The following is a 22,907-nucleotide window of genomic DNA, read 5'->3' on the forward strand; positions in this document are numbered from 1 at the left end:
AAGTGCCTGGCTCCACGGGCCTGCTCGGCGCCGAGGGGGAGCGGTGGCGGCGGCAGCGGCAGCGGGAGCGCCGTGGCCATGAACGCGGAAAACCAGGGCTGCAGCGAGCGGCTGGTGACGGCGGCCTATGTGCGCCAGGGGGCGCAGGGCCGCCGCGCGCACGAGCTGCGCCTGCGGGCGCTGCTGGAGCAGGTAACGGGGTCGGACCCCGCACACCGCGCTCCGGCCGGGCACGGCCGCCCCGAGCCGCCCGGGCTCCGCGCACCGGCGTCCGCACCGCGGCAGAGCCGCCCGCCCTCCGCGCACCGGGCTCCGAGCGGACAGAGCGGCCCTGAGATTCCCGGGGTCCGCGGCGGAGCCGCCGCGCAGCGCCGTGAGCGCGCAGCCGGGCCGGGCTCACGGGCCTCGCCGCCCCCTGGCGCGGCGTCACCGCCCTGTCCGACCCGGGGCAGCACGGTCGGCAGAGCCGCGGCCGGGGGGGCAGAGACCTTACGGACACCCAGGGTGAAAGGCCGCGACTGAGAGGGAAAAATAAGCGACCGCCTTATGTTATGTAAAAGGCCCAGCGAACAATTAATGTTTAAAAGCAGTTGAGATATTTGCACATTACTACGTTAGGTAAAACGTGATACACTTGTGAGGTCCCGTTTCTTTGTGTCCAGTTTATAACAATAATTGTCAATGAATTAGCAAATGTTTAGTTCTTGGCCATCCTCAGTCATGTCATCTACCGTTTCCGATTTAACTTTGATACTGCATTTCAGAAATTCAGATTTCCTGAATTTGTTGTGTTCTTACTGGGACATGTGAAAAAGCCTCTGAACCTATAGCAGCGCTTCATGGGTTTATGTGCTCCTTTCTTCGGAGGTTCATTTTATGCAATTGGCAAAGATGAGGAGTAATGACCACAAGAAAGCGTTTTTCTGGTTGCGGGTTTTGACATATTCTGGACGTCGTTTCCTTACCTATTAGATAATAACTAGATAAAAACCCTGCAGAGGTTTTTGTGTGTACCATAAAGTACACTTCAAGGGGAAAAATATCCTGATTATTTTAATGTCAGGATATGCTAATGTAACTGTACTTAATACATGGAAAAATCATTTAACTTTTCTCTGAATACAGGTTCATAACATTAGATAACATAAAACAGCGTAATGAAAATACAAACAGTGTGGGAAAGAAGGGTAGCAGTCAAACAAGTTGCATAAAGTTTTGTTCATTTTTAATTTCTGAGTTTTGTAGTTACCTTTATATTATTATTATTAAGGGAAAATGTCCCGAGGATGGATGGGATGAAAGCACCATTGAATTGTTTCTTCATGAACTTGCTATAATGGATAGCAATAACTTCCTGGGCAACTGTGGTGTGGGTGAGAGGGAAGGAAGAGTGGTGTCAGGACTCGTTGCCCGAAGGCATTACAGGTAGGAATTACTGACAGTTTCAATGATTCAGATTTATTATTAATGCTTTCAAATACCATATTTTATTGTGTTTTGTTGATAGCATTTGAGAAAAATAATGTAATAATTGAACTGATGCAACTTTCTGTATTAATTTTCATTAACAACTCACTGGAAAGTCTTGAATGAAACAAAAACCTTTTGTCGGGGTTATGTCTTGTATGCTTCCCTTGCAGAAGACAACTCAGTATCTTCAGCTTCTACAAGGGAAGCAGAGATCTTCCTGTTTTAAAATGCACTATTCATTACTTTTTAAACAAGGTACAACTTTCACCTATATCTTATTAAAAACTACTGCACACTGTAGTTTTGCAGTATTGAACGTTCCTAGTGAACAGCTATTTGTATTTTATTATATTTATTAATAGCTTTATAATGTTATAAGTTGATAGGCAGATGAAAGCACAGCTCATCTATAAAGTAGGAGATCTATAAAGACACAAAGAGCTTTTAATAGCTTTTAGCCCTTCTGACACTTGATGGGTGTGTTGGATGCTATAATTTTAGAGATTCTGCTTTAATTTCCTTATGAATATACTTTTTTGTATGTTTGTGTGGAGTTCCTGGAGTACCTTGCTGTGATGTTTTATCCAACAGGCATGGAACAAAGTGAAATCTCCTGGAAGTTTCTCCTTGAAAGATTAACACAAAAGCATATTAGAGACCAGAAATTTAGCAAGCTTTACCATATGGAGGTTGAGTTACTTTGGCTTAATGGCTTTCATAAGTGCTACAGTACCATGAAAAATTAATGGAGGAACCCAGTAATACATCAGTTTGGCTTTTTTAGTTTTGTGTATGGCTCTTTAGACTAGGATAGATGTGGTATGGAAGGAGAGAGTATCTAGGAGGTTCTGCTTTCTGACAGTGCTGGAGAAATCCTGTCTGGCTTCTGGCCAGAGGGAGCCTGAACTGGCATTTAGCTATTGTTGTTCGCATGCGGCTCTGTCACCTGGCATCTCGCTTCACCTGCAAGTGTCAGCATTAGCAAGGTGTCCTCCACTGCACTAAGTGTTACAGGTGGTTACAGGTAACTGTGGGAGCAATGGACGCAGCAGGAGATGGTTTTCAAACTGTCTTTCCTTTCAGCTTAAATTCTAAGGACCAGTCTTATGGAGGATTACTCCTTAGGAAGGAGTGCTTATGTGCAGAAAATAAAAAGTGCTGGTATAAGAAAGTTGTTAAGAATGTAGTTGGAACAGCAAAGAAGATATTTCAGGTGCAGTGGGGATTATATGTAAGTTTCAACTAATTATTAAGTGTTTGTTGATTTCAACCTATAGCTTGAAACAGGGAACTAAATTTAAGCTGTAAAACTGTGCTCCAAGAAGTTCTGAATTCCATGTACTCATCACAGTGCATTTTACTCCATTCCCAAGATAAAAACAGAATTTAAGCCATAAATAGGTGTGTATTGTTACTAGCTTACTTGAGCAGCTGCTGCGTTTCAACCATGGCCGAAGTTAGTTCTATAAGCTTGTATTTTATAAATTATTCCAGGATCCTCCACTCCTGGAAGGTACTAAATAATATTCAATATTTATAAATTCCATTTATAAACATAATTTATAAACAGAATGCAGACGGACATGATAGATAATACTGAGTAGCACAATGAGATAGATGAAGATGTAGAAGATGAGCAAAGCATATATATATGTTTGTCACAGTGTTATTTCCTTGGCTTAAGGAGATGAAGCATTTGTCAAGGGAGTATCTGTATAATACCACTATGCCTATGATACTGTACACTATAGGCAAATCATTTTTGTTTTCCTTGGAGTTGTGCATGTGAATGTGTCAGCATTTATAATGCTAATTCAACAAACATCAAGAAGTGCTGAAGTGCGCTTAAAAGGAAACCTGCCAGATGCTAAAGGTGTTGCTACTGTGGGTATTCTCAAAGTTTTTACTTGCATGCTGGAAGATTTTTAATCTAATATTTAAAAAACCACTAGATTTCATACAAATATATGTAGTTTGTTACAATGGAATTCATTGTAATGAATTCCAGATGCAAATATTGATGCAGGTATTGATGTTGCATTGGATACAAAATTTTCCACAATTGTTTATCAAATGAAATTCTTTTTAGTCAGCAAGAATTATTGCTTTACTATGTGGAAAAACTTGATGTATGTTTTCAACTTCTTTTGTTTAGATTGATCCATGGAATTGGCAGGTCAGGTGATATTTCCGCAGTCCAGCCTAAAGCTGCAGGGTCGAGCCTTTTGAACAAACTTACTAATTCAGTCGTTCTGGATATTATAAAGCTGGCTGGTAGGTGTAAATTTGAAAAATCTTTCTTGTTCGTGGAGGTGTGTCATGGGGTCTTCATGTTAATTTCTGCCTTGCTTTTTATGTGCAGGTGTCCGGACAGTGGCCAGTTGCTTTGTGGTTCCCATGGCAACTGGCATGAGTTTGACTCTGTGTTTTTTAACATTGCGGCACAAGAGACCAAAGGCAAAATACATTATCTGGCCACGTATAGACCAGAAATCTTGCTTTAAATCAATGATAACTGCAGGTAAGAAGAAACTGATTGATCACACAGAGTGTGGTCTTCTACAACTATCAGAGTTTAATATCCTTGCAGTAAGATCCAAAAAAGGCCTAATGCATGATTAGTTTTGCTTTATTTCTACACTCCTGATTTCTAACATGCAATCACACGTATGAGTTGTCATCCTAATGCCTTGTAAAATGCAGGGATATGCTGAGGCACAGAGGTGTATAAATTAGTCAACAGAGAACACAGTACTAAGGAAGTTACAGTTCATCCTCAAAGTAAGATGCCTAGTTTGCTCTTCTGAGAATTATGTGAAACTGAAGCCCATGATTCAAATCTCTCCCTCCTGAATTTATGCAAAAAGTGTAAGTGTCTGAGGAATTGTGATAAGGTGACAATCTGTCTGATTTGCACAATCTTTTCTGTTAGAAAGAATCTGTTAAAACAACAGAAGCAAGAAGGTTTTTCAGATGTATACTGGAACTAAAACCTCAAAATTAGTCAGACTTGTTGAGTTACATTCATGTCTTCCTTTTTTTGGTCAGGTTTTGAGCCTGTGGTGATAGAAAATGCATTAGAAGGCGATGAGCTACGGACAGACCTTGAAGCAGTGGAGGCCAAAATCAAAGCTCTTGGTGCTGAAAATATTCTTTGTGTGCATTCCACAACATCTTGTTTTGCTCCAAGGGTACCTGATAGGTAAGCAGTCTTTGTAAGAAGTGTGTTATTTGTTACAGTAAAAACAAACAAAACCCAACAGACCAAAACTTTCATGTTTTGAATGTCCATCTTCTTAAAATTGCTTCTGCCAACAATTAGTTAAAGGTGCTTTAATCACCTTGGTTGAAGAGTGTTCCACTTTCAGAAAAGTATATTAAAAGGGTGAGAATAATGCAGAAGGTTTTTCTTCTGCCATATAACTGAGGTTAATGATGATCTCTTACGGTGAAATTAATGTCAATTTGGTAGTGGTTTTTTAATAATTTCATTGAGGTAGTAAAAGTAGACTTTCACAGAGACATAGTCCAGTAAATATAGTTCCATGGCTATATTTAAACAGTAACATTTTAACATTTCTGTTGCCTTTTCTACTCTTCTCCTACAGCCAATGATGAATTGTCCTAAGCTGTTAATACAAAAACATTGTGGTTATGAATGAAAAATAGAGTATCTGAGACATTATTTCAACCTGTGCATTGGTTGTGAAACTTCTCAATCAGAAAGTGTAATGTTGGAGGAGAGGTGCCTGAAGTACTTGGCATATTGAGTCATTTGCCCAAAATGAGCATTGTTGTTATTTGCAAAACCTGCTTTCTGTATTTGCTTGCAAAATAAGTATGAAGAAGCAAATTCCTTAGGTTTTATGATTCAACAGGTATATTTTTATCAGCTTTTATGTAGTATGTTAAAGTAGGAGGTATTAATGTCTTTTTTTGCATGGTTTTAAGGTACTAGTGTCTTAGTAATTTCATTTCAACTGTTTTTAATTTATCACAAAACTGAAAAGACTGATGTTTAGAGTTCCTCTGCAGTGTGTGCTTCTTTGTTAATTACTTTGTTATTTGGAAAATTTAGTTGACTATTTGCAAGCGTGTGAAAGAAAATTATTGACTCTGAAATGTGATAAGTAAAGATATGTTTCACTCTCTTTTCCTACCTTTAAAAAAACCCCCAGTATTTATCATATGTTAACCTAGTTGCTAGAGGGAAGTTAAAACCATATAATTCTGTCAGAGTAGTATGAACATGGCTTGAAGTTGACTTGCAGATTTATTGGCTAACCTAAATCACAGCTATCAAAATTGAATGGTCTGTTTTATAGCTCAGGTAAATGAATCTTTTCCTTATCTGCTTCCTCTTTTTGACATGCGATTGTTTTGTCCTCTACAACTAAGAGATGAATTATTAGGTAGTGGCACTGTGTTATGATATACCACAGATATAGGAGGATTTGAATGCACTTTCTATTTAAAGGATACTGTCAACTGTTGAAGGCCATAACATTCATCTTCCTGCAGGAAGGAAAACCCTGTACAGCAGTTCTGGAGGGTGCCATTTTAAATGTCTGTTTTTTACATATCTTACATTTGTAAGGCTTTATTTAGTTGTGGTGGTGGTGTTTTAAAATTTTAAGTAGTTTTAGGGCTGTGTGCATATAGCTTTCCTTTGAAGTATTTTTTAACTTTGTGGGAATAATTCGCTAGTGTATAAACGCTCTTGCTCAGAGAGACATCAGTTCTCAGAGAGTATTTTACCTGCTCTTGCTGTGAGGTGTTTCTGAAACTACTGATTTAAGAGAACCGAAGGGAAAAAAGTGTTATTTTTCAGTTGGTTTATGTACTTAGCAGGATTCTGAATCTTTTTACTTTCAGTAATAGAAAAAAAGAGCAAAGCTTTCTTTTCATGAACTTTCACAAACAGGAGAGAAAAAATTGTGAAATATTTCTGTATTTGTGACTATTAAGACCTTGAGTAATAGCCAACTTACACTAATGCTTTATGATATGACTAGCAGCACTATTAATGGCTCATTTTAAGCCTTGGAAGCAGACAAATGCTATGCATCATTGTTTGCTTCTCTTGCATATTAACACACTCTCTTCAAACTGTAGAATTCTCATTCTGTATTTTAATATGGATCTAATTGTTCAGTAGAATATTTTTAGGAAGAAAATAAGAGTCTTTTCTGTTTTCAGTGCTTGTAGAAGCTAGCTTATTGCTTCTTTAAGTCTCAAGAGGTGAGAGGGACAAACATATATAGCTGTACACCCTCTGTGTTTCCAGTTTGATGAAATTCTCTGCCTACACCCAAAAAAAAGCTTGTAAGAGGGGAACTGTGTTGCTTTGATTCTCTCTAGAAGGTGACTAATGAGTCTGATTAAGATCAGCAGATCAGAAGGCAAAAACTTTGCCCTGCATATTGTTATGTTTCCTCAAGTATTCTGTTACTGTTACAGAGTTCAGGATGTTAATAAATATGAAAAATTATTGGACATGCAGCTCCTGACAAATATCTTGACTATAGAAGATCAACATGGACATTACATTACTGGTGTTTCCTAATTGTAAAATACTTTTGATTTCTTTAAGGATAATATGGTGATAGTGATGATTTCCTAAGGACTGAGGTTCAGAAAATTTACTATGACATTTGCAGCTGAATTTTGCATTGCAGAACAACACTAGGCAATGTAATAGAAATAGAATGCAAAGGAGTGTCACCTCTTGGAAAATGTTTTCATACTCTGTCACATTTTATATGAATGTCAGTACATTATAGTGAGAGGCTGTACAGAAAGAGAGTAAAAATTCATTAGAAGTAGAGTTTCCTGGGGTTTTTTTAGAGGCAATATTACTTTTATCATCACTTAAATGGCTATATATTACCTTATTTTTTCAAATAGATCTTATTTCTAAAATAGGTTCACAAGTTTGGGGAAAATCATGAGTCTTTTTTTAAAAACAGAGCATCATTGGAGTGCTTCAGAAAAGGGTACTAAGTTTAAAATGCTGAAGGCTCTTACCTAAAATGATCTGTGCACTCACATAAATTTTAATTTGACTGATTAATCAATCCAGGCTGAGCTCATTGTGATTTCAGGTGATTCCAAATGCAAGTGAAGTTGTAAACAGTTGAACAAAGTTTCAATTTGTCAATGTCTGTATTCAGACATTTTAGGACTCTCCATTCCTTTAAAGAATTTTCTTTTAATTAGTTTGTCTGAAACATGCAAATGAGATTCCAGCCAAAGGATTGAAATACTAGTTCTTTGAATTAAACAGAAGCATGTAAAAACTTCCTGTTATATGATGCTTTTTATTCTCAAGACACTCTTGGAACTTCCGTAGACCGATATCATGTTGAATACTAGAGGAAAAGTCAAAAAAAAGTGTGATTAGCTAAAGCTCTCTTAGTTAACATTAAAGTAGAAAAAAAAAAAAAAAAAGCTTGTACCTGAAGCAAAATGGTTTGGGATGTAATTACTGGTGTCCAGACAAAAAAAAGGCATGAAAAGTTTCAGACCAGATTAACAATTTGCAATATATGTAAAAGGCAACAGAATTTTTACCTTAACCTTTATAGTTTAAGGTGACAAGTACTGCCTTGAGGTACTAATCAAAACATTACCTTTCTCATTCTGACCTCCTTGTAGACTCTTCAGTCTTTTAGTGGTCTGATTTGTAAGATGAGTTACAGTTACCAATGCTTCTCTAAATTACAATTTTATGCTCACAGGCTGGAGGAACTGGCAGTGATTTGTGCCAATTATGGCATTCCCCATATTGTTAACAATGCATATGGAGTTCAGTCATCAAAATGTATGCATCTTATCCAGCAGGTAGGAGCTGTGAATTTCCAATAATATTTTTTAGCAAGTAAAGTAAATCTCTGATTGTAGACAACCTAGCAGATTTTATCAGATGCCTTATGCTGTTGAGAGTAATCCCATACATGTCTGAACAATTTTCTGAGAAAAAAAACAGAGGGAAATAGAACTTTAAAATAATATTTTTTCTATTATGTGCTTTTTGTATAATAACCCTACACTTAGTTAGGTTTTGTGTATGTTCATGTGTCTTTCATAATGGAAAAAATGTCCTTAATAAGCTTTCTTAAAATATTTCGTAAGCTTGTTGACTAAAAGTAAAATACATACTTGAATAGGGATTAAGCCTTCAACAGAATGTGAGTTACGGATTTTCAATGGAAGGTACAGGATGCTACAGCAACACTTTATAGATGTTGAAATATTGTTGGCATGGAGAACGGCTGAGGAAACTGGTTTAAGTTCAATGTTATGTTCACAAAGGTTTAATTTCTGATGCTGTTTAGTTTGAAGAGGATGTTGCTTAATATCTTAGATCAGTCATGAAGCAGAATTCTTGCATTTTTGCCAATTGTATTGTACGTGTGGTGTTCTTCAATATTTCTCCTTTCTCTCTGCCTATTCAAAAAATAGGGGATTATATTTTAACAGGATCCAGGGAATCTTGAACTATTATTAATTTAAAATATGCTGGTAATCTTTTTTCTGATTGCTAAGACGTTATTAACAGGGCACAGACATGATTGTAACAGGAACGTCATGTTGGCATTTATAAATTTTGAAAGAGAGGGAATTTAACAAAACTTGAAGTGTTTTGTGAAATAGAAGACGATGTGTGCTTTATTTGTAATGTACTTGGTACATGTTTATTTAATTTGCAGAAGTTTAGTGAGAGACTAACATGAAGGGGGCTGTGGAAATGCTGGGGTTTGCTGCATGAAGTGTGTCTAATGATAAACGTTTCAGACCATAAAGCTACAAATAGAAGTTTTACTGTTGGTTTCTGCATTTTTTTCTTGACTTGATAAGTTGTTTGTTTATTCCTTGCTTATGCAAATGTATACATTTGAGCTCTGATTTGTTTTACATTTATTTACAAAAATTTATTTAGTGTGCTAGAAAATGTGCTGTTTATGAGGAAGTAGTTACTAATGAATACTTAGGAATATGTACATGCTGAGCACAGTTGTGAATAGAACTTGCGAGAGTATCGCAGGGGAAAAGCTTTTGAGACCATTTCATTTGCCATGCTTTTCCTGTGGTGGTCTCCTGTCAATTAAATCAAACAGTAGCTTCTGGCATTCATCTTCCCATCAAAAAGCTGATGAACTTGGAGTGCTTCTTCCTATCTCACATGCATTAAGCTGTCAAAACATAGAAATAATAAATGTGGTTTAGTTGGATCTGCTTTTTTCAGTCTGTTTGCCGTAGGTATTAACTCTGTTCTTTCTTGCATTCAGTTTGTAGCACTTTAAATTGTATGTGTTTGCATGTGCTTTAGTATTTATGGGGTTTAATATAGTTTTCAGATTCTTTTATGCTGCATAGTTTTTAATTGTACGGTTCCCTGTTGCATATTACTCAAATTGAAGGTATACTGCAGAATATACTTTTTACTTTAAGAAAATCTGAGTGGTTAGGTATAAGGATGCTTTTTTCTCTGAAGTGGGGGGATATCTGCTATAAGAAGTTATAGGGATCAGGATTTTGCAAGTAGCCTTAGAAGTGCTGTAACAGCTCATTTGTTTTAATACAAACTTATACGTGTATAGAGAGAAATCTTTGCTAACGAAGCATTAACTTGTAGTCCTTTACTGTGAGAATCTTTTGAGTTGAACAGTTTTAACTGTAAAATTCCCCTTAAATTTCAAGGGGTTACTTTTTGGTTGTTGAAAATGAGCTCCACTTAGACTTGCGAGAACTAAAATCAGTATTTTAAATCACAGAAGAATGGGAATTTGTGAGGTACTGCGTCAAGCAGACAACGGTACTACTAGTGAGCAGTGCTAAGAAAAGGTAATGTTATGATTTTTATTTTTTTTCATAAATGCAGGATCTGAGAAAGTTTCAGGAATTATATGTGGGTTTGTTACATTCTTGTGTAATTACGATGCTATCACGTTTCCTTTTTTTCTAATATGTGCTGTGGATTTGTTTGTTTGTTTGTTTTTGACAAAGGGTGCTCGAGTGGGCAGAATAGATGCTTTTGTTCAGAGCTTGGACAAAAATTTTATGGTTCCAGTAGGTGGTGCTATCATTGCTGGCTTCAACGAGTCCTTCATTCAGGAGATCAGCAAAATGTATCCAGGTAACTAGTTCATGGTCTGATTTCAGCCATATGAAATAACTGTAGAAAACTTGATTATCAGCTTTCTTTCACATGAAATTTATTTTTGCCACTTTAATCTGCATATTGGGGTTTTTTTCAGGAAGAGCATCTGCGTCTCCTTCCTTAGATGTCCTCATTACACTTCTGTCTTTGGGTACCAGTGGCTACAAAAAGTTACTGAAAGAGAGAAAGGTAAGCTTTTTGGCAAGCAGCATTTTCTTGAAGTCAACTCTTAACAAAGTCTTGTTGCAAAACTGCTTTGTTTAGTAAATCCAGTTTCTGTCTAGAAAGCCGTTGAACTTACTCTGAGCTCACAGCTGTGAATCTGGAAAGGCAGTATGATATAATTACTTCTTGGCTAAATGGTACTTATGAATAAGCATGATTTCCATGTTGTTGTTTGTTCAAACCAGATAGCTAAACTGAGGTCCTGTACTATCTTGTACAGTATTCATATTTGTTGTTCCTATGTGTAACTTAGGAACACAAAAGCTTAATCTGAGAAGTACTGTACTGTGTTATCATGGTCACAGTGCTTCCAGGACGTGAGATTGGACACTCAGAGTAACCCAGGGTCTGTGCTCTTCCTCTTTTGTCCCTATTGTGCCTTTGTGCTATGATAGTGTTTAATTAAATGATTGTGTGCCATATTCTCTGGAGAATCACAGCTTCTGGTTAGGTTATAAATACTGTGCATTGCCACAAAAAGAGAAGAATACTGTCACTTAAGGTATTCATCTAGATACAGAGCTAGGTTTCTTCTCTGCCTTTCACAGACTATGTGTTTTAAGTTGGATATAACTGCATTGCACAAAAATTCAATGAGTGTTGGGTTGGAATCTGTACATCTTGAGTTATCCTTAATTCTGGAAATAATAGAGGCCTGATTTTGCTCTCTATGTAGTAACACAGAGGATTCTTTTTGTAGAGGCTTTAGATAAGGAAATACTGTGAATTAAGTACGATTAAGTTAATAGTTTTAAACAATGCGTTGTCTGTTTCATTATTTTATTTATAAACTACATTCCAGGTGTTTCTTGCTGACAGCTTGCTGCTGTCTCTGATTACATGGCAGAGCCATAGTGCTGGATGCTGTGACTTATTTCTAGCTGTTTGTAGAGGCGTCCAGAAATTCTGTACTGGAATTGAGCTACCATAGGAATAGTTAGACTGTGGAAAACCAAACCAACTTAGTTGCCTTACAATGACTGAGAAAAATCTGTGCAACTAAAGCAAAAACATGGCTTGTGGAACACTGAAAGCAGTTGCCACTTCTGCCACTGTTGCAATACGGTTTCTAGCATTTTATTCTGGATTGTTGTATGTATTGCCACGTATGGTTTGTGTCTTCATTAAAAGCTAATTGTGTTTTTCCCTCTTTACTCTCATATCCAAAGGAATCTCAAGTGAGTTTATTGTGTGTTCCAGAAAGCTGATTTTGATCAGCTATATATACAGTTATATATCAGTTATATATACAACAGTAGCAGATGTATAATGAGCAGTATAAATATTGTCCAAATCATAAATAATAATTCTTTCATAAATAACATATCTTAACAAATAGCTGTATATTTTGAGTCATGTCGCTTTCTTGGAAGTAGAATTCTAAAGTAAATGAAGGATTATATTTTTACAACTTCATGTCTTTCAATTTCAAATGTGAGTATACTCTGTAAAGAGGGCCTTATATATGGCATAAATGTTTCTTTTATTGGATTTGCTGTAGAAATGGAAACATTTTTGCTTAAATCTGTTTGTTCCTGAATTGTAAAAATGTAATGGTGATAGTTTATTGCCTGTGCTCTGAGGAAGCAAAGGCAGAGCTATTAGGCTTCCAGCAGGAGCTATTTATAGCTTGACATTGAGTACTCGTTTTTATATTGGTGCAGCTGCACCTACTCACGAAAAAAATCAACTATAAAAAACTTCAGGTATTTTTTTTCTTTCTCTTTTTACCTGATCCTTATTCGCATGGGTATTACTTCAGGTTATTTGATCTTAGGCCAGAAAGACCAGAATATTACTGAAAAGAGAGAAATCTTACACAACCAAGGAAAGAAATAGTCTGCCCAGTTTTTCTTTTATACGGGTGAACTGTTAAATATAGGCAGGGGAGAGGAGCACGTTCAGGGAGTGGAATTTTTCTGACAAGGTGGCAGTTGGGGAGTGTGCAGTTGTCCAGGAGTATGGGATTATGATATGAAGGAATAAAATGGCACAATGGATCTGAGGACAGGAGAGAAAGGGAGTAACACAAACATACTGTCCAAGTAGCTGAATGAAGGTGGCTATATATGAAATATAATAAGGAATGTTTTCAACACTTGTATCTATCTGATATTCCAGAGAAAGGATGGAAGACCACAAACAGTAATGTTTTCTCACTTGTTCTGAATTTTCAGTATTCCTTTTTATGTATTTGTGGTGTTTACAGCAGTGGTTTTCTGATCTCAGCAGGCGATTCCAGGTCCTTTTGCAATGCAGATGATAGGTGGTCCATAGTCAAATTTGTTAATATCTTTGCTTTTAAATAACTCATAACATTTATGTAAAGGTTAAGTTTTTGTAGTGACTTCCTTGATGCCTCAGTAGAGGTCCCATAAATGTCCCATATCACACGTTTCCAGATCATAAAAGTTGCTATTTTCATGTATGTGTGTCTAAACCAGGCCACGTTTAGTAAATATATTTGTTACACTCTGTAATAGCCTAAACAGCAGACTTAGTTGTCACCTCAGTTTTTATGGAGAGCGAGGACCCTACGTTCAGGGTTTACATTCAGGACCCTACAGACCAAATTTAATAACTGGTCCTTTTAATCCATTTAACTAATTTTTATATTGGTATTATCAGAGTGATGATGGCTTCATTTTGTTTTCAGCAGTTATGGATTTCCTCATTAAACTTTCCTTAATCTAACAATGAAGATAATTCTCATTTTCTTAAATGTATTTCTGTGTTAGTTGGGATGTGATGGAGCTTTTTATATTGCTATCTATCTGTCTGTATATTTTCTGAGAGTGCAACTGGAGTTATTTTTATGTTCTTATTGAGCATGTATCTAAAATATTTAAAATCACATGGAGTGGGAGGAAATTGTTTGCTTTTTACAATTCAGTAAAATAGTGGGCTTATGTTTCATGAGTTGTCATTGATGTAATTGTTCTGATTGAAATAAATTATTTGTACAGTTCAGTGTGAGTTTATATTGCTGTCCTACTTACGATGGAAGAAGAGGAAAGCCGTTCAATGATGGATATTAAAAATGTAAAAAAGTCAGATATTCTTAAAGTAAAATAGACATTTGTTACTCCTTTTTTTTTTTTCCTAGTTTGCTTACTACACTATATTTTGTTAAACGTGGGAATGTTGCAGGATTTTCCCCATGTGAAACATGTGGAACCATATTCAAACTTTTGAGTAGCTGGAGACAAAATAGTTTTAAGAAAACTGTGTTAAATGGTGTTGCATAGTTAGACAAGTGCCAAGCATGATTGGAAATTTCAAAGAGGCTTACATAGTTACAGCATGTATTCGAGACGTATGGGTCACAAGGAGCCTGAACTCAAGGTCTCACAAGTGCTGAAAAGGAAATGTGTTGATTGATGTTGTTAAGAAACGCCTTTAAAAAATGTGAATGTCAGCATTAGCATTACCATATCAGATTGGTGAGACTTACTGGGTACTTTCTGTTTAATGACATATGTTAGATACATATAATATGAAGGTTTAAAGGTTCTGTAGTTAATTTCTTATTTTTTTAAACTTTCTAGTATAAATTCAGAACACAATCCTTGCAAGGCAGGAGGATCTATCTAGGAGGGCATGTGGTATATACAGGTGTCACACACGTACACATACAGCTTCTATCATGTGTTTGCCTGCATTTCAAGAGAGTAATCTTTCTTTGGGGGCTCTCATATACTAACAGATCTCGATCCTCAGCACTGCAGCTTCTCTTTGGCTGCAGGAAGTGGTCTGATCAGATCACAGCGGCTGTGATGGTTGCATGATAAACAGCAGGGGCTGCTGCAAAGTAAGATGGGACCAGATGGGTCTCAGGTACAGCATAGGAGAGTTGGCATCTGTGTCTACTATGAAGAGGTTGTAAAATTACTCTTGTGCAGTGTCGTCTTTAGTGCCATAAGCAGCTATATGGCTGCTCTCTGAGGGTGGCTCATCTTTTCAGATGAGAGTTAAACAGGGAGGGAGGCAGAGTGTTACAACCTCACCCTGTAAGCAAGCTGGGTGGTTAGAGCCAGCTAGGATAGTTTCAACCATCCACAAAAACTTTTCTGGCCTTCATCAGTTGCCTCTTTGTCACCTGGTATGGGACTGTCAGTATATTTAGTAGCCCCCTCTTCTTTTCCTCTGGAGTTACTGGCTTTTTCTTTACTTGTTTCCCTTTAGTTATTTTCATTTGGAAGAAGAATTGTACCTATTACAGTGGAGCCTCAAATGAAGAATCACCCATACTAGTGTAGCTTCCATTAAAAATAATTTTATAATGTAAATATGGTATGATTCAAATGATTATTGTACTGATTGTTACAATACTTCTTGAAAATATGTTTGTATATGTGTGTGGAATTAGGCTGTTTTGTCCAAATAATTGAATTAAATGGCATATTTAGTGCATACGGCATTGCTGACTTGGTCTTTGTAATTTTTAAGGTGTTATGTTGGTTTTGGTCCTGGAGGGACCAGAAATGCAAGACATTTCTACATAGTTTAGCATTCATTTCTCTAGCCTGATGAGGTTTTGTGCTAAGTTTCTAAGGGGAAAGAGTGAATTAAATAATGAAACTTAACTGACATTTGGTGCCTAGGTTGTGTGGTGCAACTCTAGCATAATAATTAGCTTTGTTGGAAAAAACTTGAGTCCCTGCTACAGAAAATCTATTATGTAAGAGCTCATTTATACATAATTGCTTAGGGTGCTTATAAATTTTCCATATAAGAGAAATATTTTATAATAGAGGTTGGTTATAGATTTGACCTCACAAAAATATTGCTTTTATCCTTTTCTTGGAAAGGCAGTTAATCTATTTTGTAACAAACTTCTGAAATTATAAAATACCTAGAGGACTTCCAGTGGAAAGATGCAAGAGAGTATTGTTCATAAAAATAAGTTATGAATTTGTGTTCATGTAGCTTCGGTCTAACTGATGAAAATAATTTTTTTTTTACCATCTTTCTATTTTCCCTTGTTTTAACAAATTCCTCTGTATGTAAAAGCCCATCTAGTAACCTAATTTCATTTAATAAATGTAATTTAATTTGATACATTTATACAGTGGGTAACTTGTTATACCAACTTGCAGTCCTTTCAGTAATACTGTGAGAGATTTATCAGAGAATTCCCTAGGTACAACACATAAAAATTAATTACTTAGGAATTGGTTCTTGTTCCAGTATATTTTTTCTCAGTACTAATTTCACCAATAATATTTCCATAGTAAACACAATTTATCTATTTCTGTAATAGTTTACTTCAGTTGTACAAGTAAATAGCCAGCAGAGGGAGCACAAATTAATTTATTACTTGTATGGAAAAAATACTAATAAAATGGCTAGCACTTATTGTGGAAGGCAAGTAACGAGTAAGTAATGTGCTTATATTCAGTGAGGGACCAGAACAAAGGCAAAACTGTCAGAACATTTGAAACATAAATGTTTTTCAGCTTCTGTGGGTGAACTGTAAATTAGCTCTGATTAATGGAAACCATAAAATCACTTGATTTACAAGAAATCAGAAATATTTTCACAAATTTCCAGTTCTGATAATTAACCATAGATTCCTCCCCAAAGTTTTGTTGTTCCAAGTATTACAGAAGCTTTATGTTCTTGTTGATAGTTGAATCAGTAGCCTAATTCATTTAGACAGTAAGAGGATACTTTTTTCCTCTCCGTCTGAATTCGTTCTGTGGTATCAGGAAGAACAGGTCAGGAGCTGTGTTCATTTGGTCACTCGTGAAGTGAGACTGGGCTTCTTGCAGTGGTTCAAGAAAAGCGGCTGTAACATTATTCCAGCTTAGGTACCACAAAGCTCATTTGGTTTTATAAGACCTTGGGGAGGTTCTGTTCAAAAACATAATTTTGCTCACGAGCTGTAATTTGTATCTGTCAGAGTCCATAGGTTGGAGTAGGATACTGGTCTACAAACAGAAGAGGCGACTCTATTTAAAGAGTGAAAAATCACTTGTCAGGTCCAGAAATTGCTTAAACAGGCAGTCACACTGAAGCAGATCAGCACAATTTTTATGACCAGAAAGAGGAAAAAACTGGTGTTTAATATCTTTTAAAAAGACTGTTTAATATTTATATGTTTTTGCTAATTTTTTTGAGAGACTAAGCATTAAAAAGGATGGAAAAAAAGCCAAAGCATACAATAAGAAGAATGATGTTTATTTTCAGTCTGTCAATAAGTGTTTTGAGCTGATATCTGAAGAGGAAAACATTAGACTGAGAAAAAGCATGAGCAATTATAATTATCATAGATTACTACTGGGGAAGAGGGAGGAAATAAAATACAGATGAAGTAAGAGTAGCAGCCTTTTATGTCCAGTGTGACTTGTATCTCAGCCAAAACATTTATGAATGTCTTGTGACACTTTCATAATAAAGGTGCAATCCAGTTAAGTGATAGCAGAAATTCAGATATCTCTGTTCTTTTAGTCAGCTTGAACAGGAGGGGGGGGGTTCAGAGGAAAAAGACAGGCTCCACAACAGAGCTGAGTATTCAGGAGAGTATATATTGTGTGAAAGAAAATTCAATCAAATGTGCACTCACAGCCTCCTTCAGAGACTGGAGTTGTATTCTCATACAGAAAAAGAAGTAAGTCTTTGCACTAGTGAGAATTGTGATTGTATGATACTAGAAACAAAATGTGCTGGTTTTAGTCTGGAATGTATTAATAGAGAGAAAACGAAGTAAGGAGCAATTTGCCGTAACGTGGCCGTCTGTGGTGGCAGCAGTTCATTCTCAGTGGTTTAGGGAGCCAGGGCAGGGGAAGGCTCTTGCAGCAGTGGGGTGGGGTAAGACCTGCTGTGCAGTGGGAATCTCTTCAAGTTTTTACCTCCCTAGATTTCAGGGCCACAGAGAGAATGACTGACGTCCCAAGGACATATATTAAACCAGATAGAGACTTTTGTATCAGCTTGAGGATAAGAACAGTGTTCTGGAAATGAAGCTGTTACTTTATAGAATTATTTCAAAGAATTGTCTAGTCCACTTACTTGGTACACTTGAAAAGAGAATCAGCTGGGCACCTGTAGCATGTAATGGAGACTTAACAGTTTTGTGAAATAGGTGCTATTTTCTCTGTTTGATAGCTAATAAAAAAAATTGCCTTTTTTTTTTTTTTGCAGGAGATGTTTTCCTATCTTTCAAGTGAGCTGAAGAAGCTGGCAGATAACCACAATGAGAGACTGTTAGACACACCACATAATCCCATTTCCTTAGGTAATTGTTGGGGTTTCATCTTCTAAAAAAATTCTAATATACTGTGCATTCATAATGCACTTTCACATACCATTCCTATATATTAAACATTGTTCACTACACTGTATTAAATTATTCTTAGGCTGATATGAAACCATTGAACCCAATAAGGTCACCTACTATAAAAGTAGAGAAGTAAGTTAGGCCCATTATTTTGCTCCTGTCCAACATATTCATTTATTGTAATCAAGACAGTCAGAAGATGTTAGCATATAGTAATACTTTCTATAAAGTGCATTTAAAAATAAATTATAGTGTAATTATTTTACTGGTCATCTTAGTGTTGTAAAAGAGATTATGGAATTCCTCCTCAAGGTATTTGTTCTAATCAAAAATTCTGCTGAACACCAAAGTAGTACTACCCACCTGTGGAGAATCTGCATACAGTCTAATCAGAGAAGTAATCTCTGACAGCTTTTGGAAAAGTTAAAAATTATGGCATTTCTTTTTTTCTTTGTATCTGAACACAAATATTTGGCTAGATCCTTTCTGTTGGAAAGCAATTTGTCCTTTGTGATGATTCTTTGGAGAAAAAGCGGCTTTGTAGCAGTTTTAACCTGACCTTATGTTATTTTAGCCATGTCACTGAAGAATCTAGATGAAAGTAATGATGCTGCTGTTACCCAGCTTGGATCTATGCTCTTCACAAGACAAGTTTCTGGAGCAAGGTAAGGATGCTCTAAATTAGAAAAATTTCTGGGGGTTATATTAGAATATATTTTAGCATATCAGTTATATTGGCATATATTTTATGAAAAACCCAATAGGATTTGTTTTATGCCAGCTGTCTCATGATTACAGAATGCAGTCAGGCAATAATGAGTCAGAGAATAATCACCCTTCTTCACCAGTGTTATCAACTAATGTCTCCCTACCTGAGTTAGCGGTGAGGCTCCCTTTGTTAACTTTGGTAGGCTGAATAGATAATCTATGCCCATTTAATTTAGTGTCATTATTCCCTAGTACCCTTTGGTTTCATTTAGTTTCCAGATGTTGTCTGATCTTATAGTTCAGGTGTAAGCTACTGAGGGAAGATATTTGTTTTGTTTATTGCAGCACAAATATGGTTATACTGGTTGTCAGGGGAATAAGCTTTTAATGCCCTACATAGCTTTTTGTCATATGGAAGAAAATTCTGCTTTCTGGAACTAATTGTATTTAAAAAAAAAATCAAAATCATTAGAAATCTACAACCTGAGCCAGTCTGAGGTGAATTTATTCTTAGAGACACTGTTACATGGAAATGCAAGCCAAATAATTTTTAAACATTTTAGAAGAAGAGAATGATTTAAAATTTGTTTTGGCAGCATTCCTTAATCTGAATATTACTGCTGCCATGCTCACTTCTGCCATAGACTTACTGTCATTTTTTTGTAGCAGAGCTGAATGTTTCCACATCAGAAGGCATGCTTCATTAGCTTGGATTATTCCACTTCCTGAACAGATGAATGACAGTAAATCTATATGTACTGTAGTTAGATGCTCTTTTTAATTTGCCTGTCCTAACCTTGCCTTGTCCTGTAATTGTAGCCATCTTCGGTAAAATTATTCAACAGGTTGAATTTTTGAAGTTAAAACTCTCCAATTCTTTGCCTGATGTAAAGGTTTCAGGTTTTCCCTTTCTTAGTGTAAGTAATTCTTTTGCAGTATACACTGTTTGACCCAGCATTTCAAAAGATTTTAAATGTTGTGCTGGTGCTTGAGTGTCAGCGGTAGGAATAGCAACTCACTACTTCAGTAGGAATTTGTGTAATTGTGTTCAACCTAGAGTATCCCATAAAATGTCCAAGACAGCTTTAACTGAATCATAATTTTGCTTGTTTCAGGGTTGTTCCACGTGGGTCTGTACAAACTGTGAATAACTACACTTTTAAAGGCTTTATGTCACATGCAAATGACTACCCCTGTGCTTACCTCAATGCTGCCTCAGCAATTGGAATTAAAAAGCAAGATGTAGATATATTCCTTAAAAGACTCGACAAGTGTTTGAAGACTTTTAGAAAAGAAGCAAATCAAGAAAAAAGTATAAATGAAATAAGTGATTCTAATACAGCCACAGAACAGCTTGAAAACTAGAAGATACGAATTTAGTAACACAGGAAGATACGGCTTTTTGTCTGGATTATGTCAGGTTTCTGTTGGATTAGAATTATGCATCTGCAGTGCAGAAATCTGTTCTTGATCTGAAAATAACAATAAAAAGTTGGGTGAAATTCAGCTTTAAGAAAGTAAGTGATACTCTTCCCAAGACAGAGGGCCAGTCACAATTTTTTGCAGCCTACAAAATGCACTTAACACCTGCCAAAGTAAAGCTTTATGTTCGTGAAACCTTCGATTTTGCCTTTCAGTCTGTGTATGGCTATTCGGACCAGTGCTTACCAAATCACCAAATGTTTATTCACATGTTTTTGTTTAACAGGATTGTCTGTGGCAGTGATTGAATTCCTTCCTAGGTATAGACTATCCAAACAACACATTTCACTGCTCTAAGAGTATCTTGTTTTTCATCAGTGTATGTGTCACTTTTAATTTCTTTTCAAAGATTTATGCAAATGTTGGGATAGCCCTCACTAAATACAATGTTCAAACTGCATGGGGAAATGACAGAGTTGGAATAGTACTGTTTTTCCGGTGTTCTCACCTGTCATCAACTACCTAGAACAAATCAGCCTCCAGTGGCAAAGAAGAACCTAGAATACCTCCTATCCTGTCAGTACTCGGCTCTTGAAAACGTTTGTCAGCAGCCCATAGAAGCTTTAAAGTCAGGGCTTGTAGAATGGAGAGGTACAGTCATTGGGGGCTTTTGGCTTTGTTTTTTTATTTTTGTTCTTCCCATTTCCTTTGATAGGGTGATCAGATCAGAGACTCACTGAAAAGAAGGAATGCCATGTGATTAATGCAGCAGTTTCAAGAGCCTAGTGAGCCCTAAGAATATTTTGGCATTTTTAGTCTAATGTTGTTGAAATTTATAGACTTCCATTTCTGTAGTGTCTCTTGCCATTGGCACTGCTGTTTCTGTGGCTCTGTGCAGTTGCTGATTTGAATTCATTAAGCAAACAATAGATTCAGAGTCTGTTCCTGAAACAAAGGTTCCATATCACTGGAGTGACAGTGCTGTAGGTTGCAAAACTTGTAGTTATTCTTGAATGCAGTTACTACATTGTATATAGCTTCTGTTTACTGTTCAAGGTGAGCATAACATTCAAAGACATTTTCTTTGTCTGTCTGTAATGTAATAATGCTCAGGATACCACAATTAATGAGTTCTGAACGTCAGGAAATGTTTTAGTTACCTTGTTTAGTGGAAACTGAGACGTATATCCTTCAGAGCCCTTTGTAAATCAGTTAATCAGAATAGTGGTGCCTTTGAATGTATTGTCTTTCCAGTGTGGTCAAATGAATTGATAAAAGAGGTGGTGCTAATATATGGGAGTTAATAATATGCTAGTCATCATGAAAGTGCTCTCACTTAATGAGGTCCATTGTATCTTAAGCTTAAATTGAACTGGTCCTTCTACATTGTTATTACTAGAGTTACAGGTTAGATTGATTAAAGCTTGTGCAGCTCCCCAGACTGCAGTCACAGTTGTTATTTGCTGTACAAACACATCCTAGGAGACCCGTCAGTTAGCTTGGCCACTGAGCCCTTGTGGCTGTAAGGAGATGTAAATGACTTGTCTTTATCTCTCTCTCTCTTTTTATTTCCCCACGCCTTTTTTTTTTTTTTCCTCCTGTTGAGGGCATGCTGTAACTCAGTTTTTCCAGTCAGTAAAACTTCCACAAACTTTGGAGTCAAATCTCTGCAGATCACTGCCTCAGTGTTCCATATATTGGAGCAGCCAGTGAAAACCACCAGGCCTTAGTGATACTTTTCTTCTTGGTTTTTGAGATTGCTGTTCTGTGGCTGAATGAGTATAAATTATTGATTTAGATGACCAGTCACAGAATGTGGATGTTAGAACTATCATTACAAAAGTCTAGAGGTGTGTGATAGCAGCTAAAATAAGCATTTGATGAATGATATCCTGACTGAGTAAAGAAAACAGCAGTTATCTTCTCTGAGAGGAAGAAATCTCTGCCTTTTGTGATCTCATAATAAATTGTCTGCTACAAGTAATTCACCCAGTTCTACCGTAAATTGAACTACTTCCTCGGGTAGTGTTTTTTTCTGTCTTTGAAATGTTTCCCATTTGCAATCAAAGCTGAAAATTTCAACAAAGCTTTAAACAAGAATCCATAGAAAGAGGTAAGCAGTTTATTTTGATTTTGACCTCTTAAACCTTTTTTATTAAAAAAAATTAAGATGATGGCTTTAATTGAAAACAAAAATAAATTTTAAATTTTTGTGTCATTAAAACTCTTCACAGATCTTAGTGATGCCACCTGAAGTCAGAAAATTTAAAATATTTTGATAAATGTGTCCCACCATGATGTATAAAATCTTGAACTAAATATTTATGTTATATTACTTTGGTAAGTTGTTGTACCAGTCTGCAGTTTTGTTTGCTTGCTTTGTCCTCGTAAGTGTCTTCAGTTTTAGTTAATATTCATTTTTTACAGACAGAAGCAATCTATAATGTTATATAAATGTAATGAAGTTTTAAGTAATTCAAATGGCAATATAATTCCAAGTAAATGGAGAAGACTTGGTTATTCGCAGCATATTTGGAACAGGAGATTCAGTAGAGAATAAAAAGTATTTTTCAAGTAAGAGTGTAAATTACTTATTCTCTGTTCACTAATGTCTGTAATAAAGTAGGGAAATAACAC

General features: G+C 36.4%; 1 protein-coding gene across 2 annotated transcripts; it reads left to right on the forward strand.

Annotated features, from left to right (window-relative positions):
* Nucleotides 1–65: 65 nt before the first annotated feature.
* Nucleotides 66–22,907, forward strand: SEPSECS (Sep (O-phosphoserine) tRNA:Sec (selenocysteine) tRNA synthase). 2 transcript variants are annotated; one of them, XM_017815595.1, is made up of 11 exons: nt 66–192; nt 1,271–1,425; nt 3,626–3,744; nt 3,833–3,991; nt 4,519–4,672; nt 8,211–8,313; nt 10,480–10,609; nt 10,731–10,822; nt 18,005–18,098; nt 18,715–18,805; nt 19,964–22,907. In XM_017815595.1, exons 1-11 carry the CDS (start codon nt 79–81, stop codon nt 20,211–20,213), a joined length of 1,461 nt encoding a protein of 486 aa, XP_017671084.1. In that variant the 5' UTR covers nt 66–78; the 3' UTR covers nt 20,214–22,907. The 2 variants fall into 2 exon arrangements, with proteins under 2 accessions (XP_017671084.1, XP_017671157.1); XM_017815668.1 differs by lacking the exon at nt 66–192 and adding an exon at nt 510–618.

The sequence above is a fragment of the Lepidothrix coronata genome, unplaced genomic scaffold (assembly GCF_001604755.1).
Source record: "Lepidothrix coronata isolate B3197 unplaced genomic scaffold, Lepidothrix_coronata-1.0 Scaffold0, whole genome shotgun sequence".
In the NCBI taxonomy this organism is placed as follows: Eukaryota; Metazoa; Chordata; class Aves; order Passeriformes; family Pipridae; genus Lepidothrix; species Lepidothrix coronata.

Bases quoted from the DNA above. Each gene is read 5' to 3' on its own strand.
- SEPSECS (XM_017815595.1), top strand. From the start codon at position 79: ATGAACGCGGAAAACCAGGGCTGCAGCGAGCGGCTGGTGACGGCGGCC. The intron at 3,992-4,518 runs GTAAGAAGAAAC...TTTTTTGGTCAG, and splicing joins TAAATCAATGATAACTGCAG to GTTTTGAGCCTGTGGTGATA. The intron at 10,610-10,730 runs GTAACTAGTTCA...GGTTTTTTTCAG, and splicing joins GATCAGCAAAATGTATCCAG to GAAGAGCATCTGCGTCTCCT.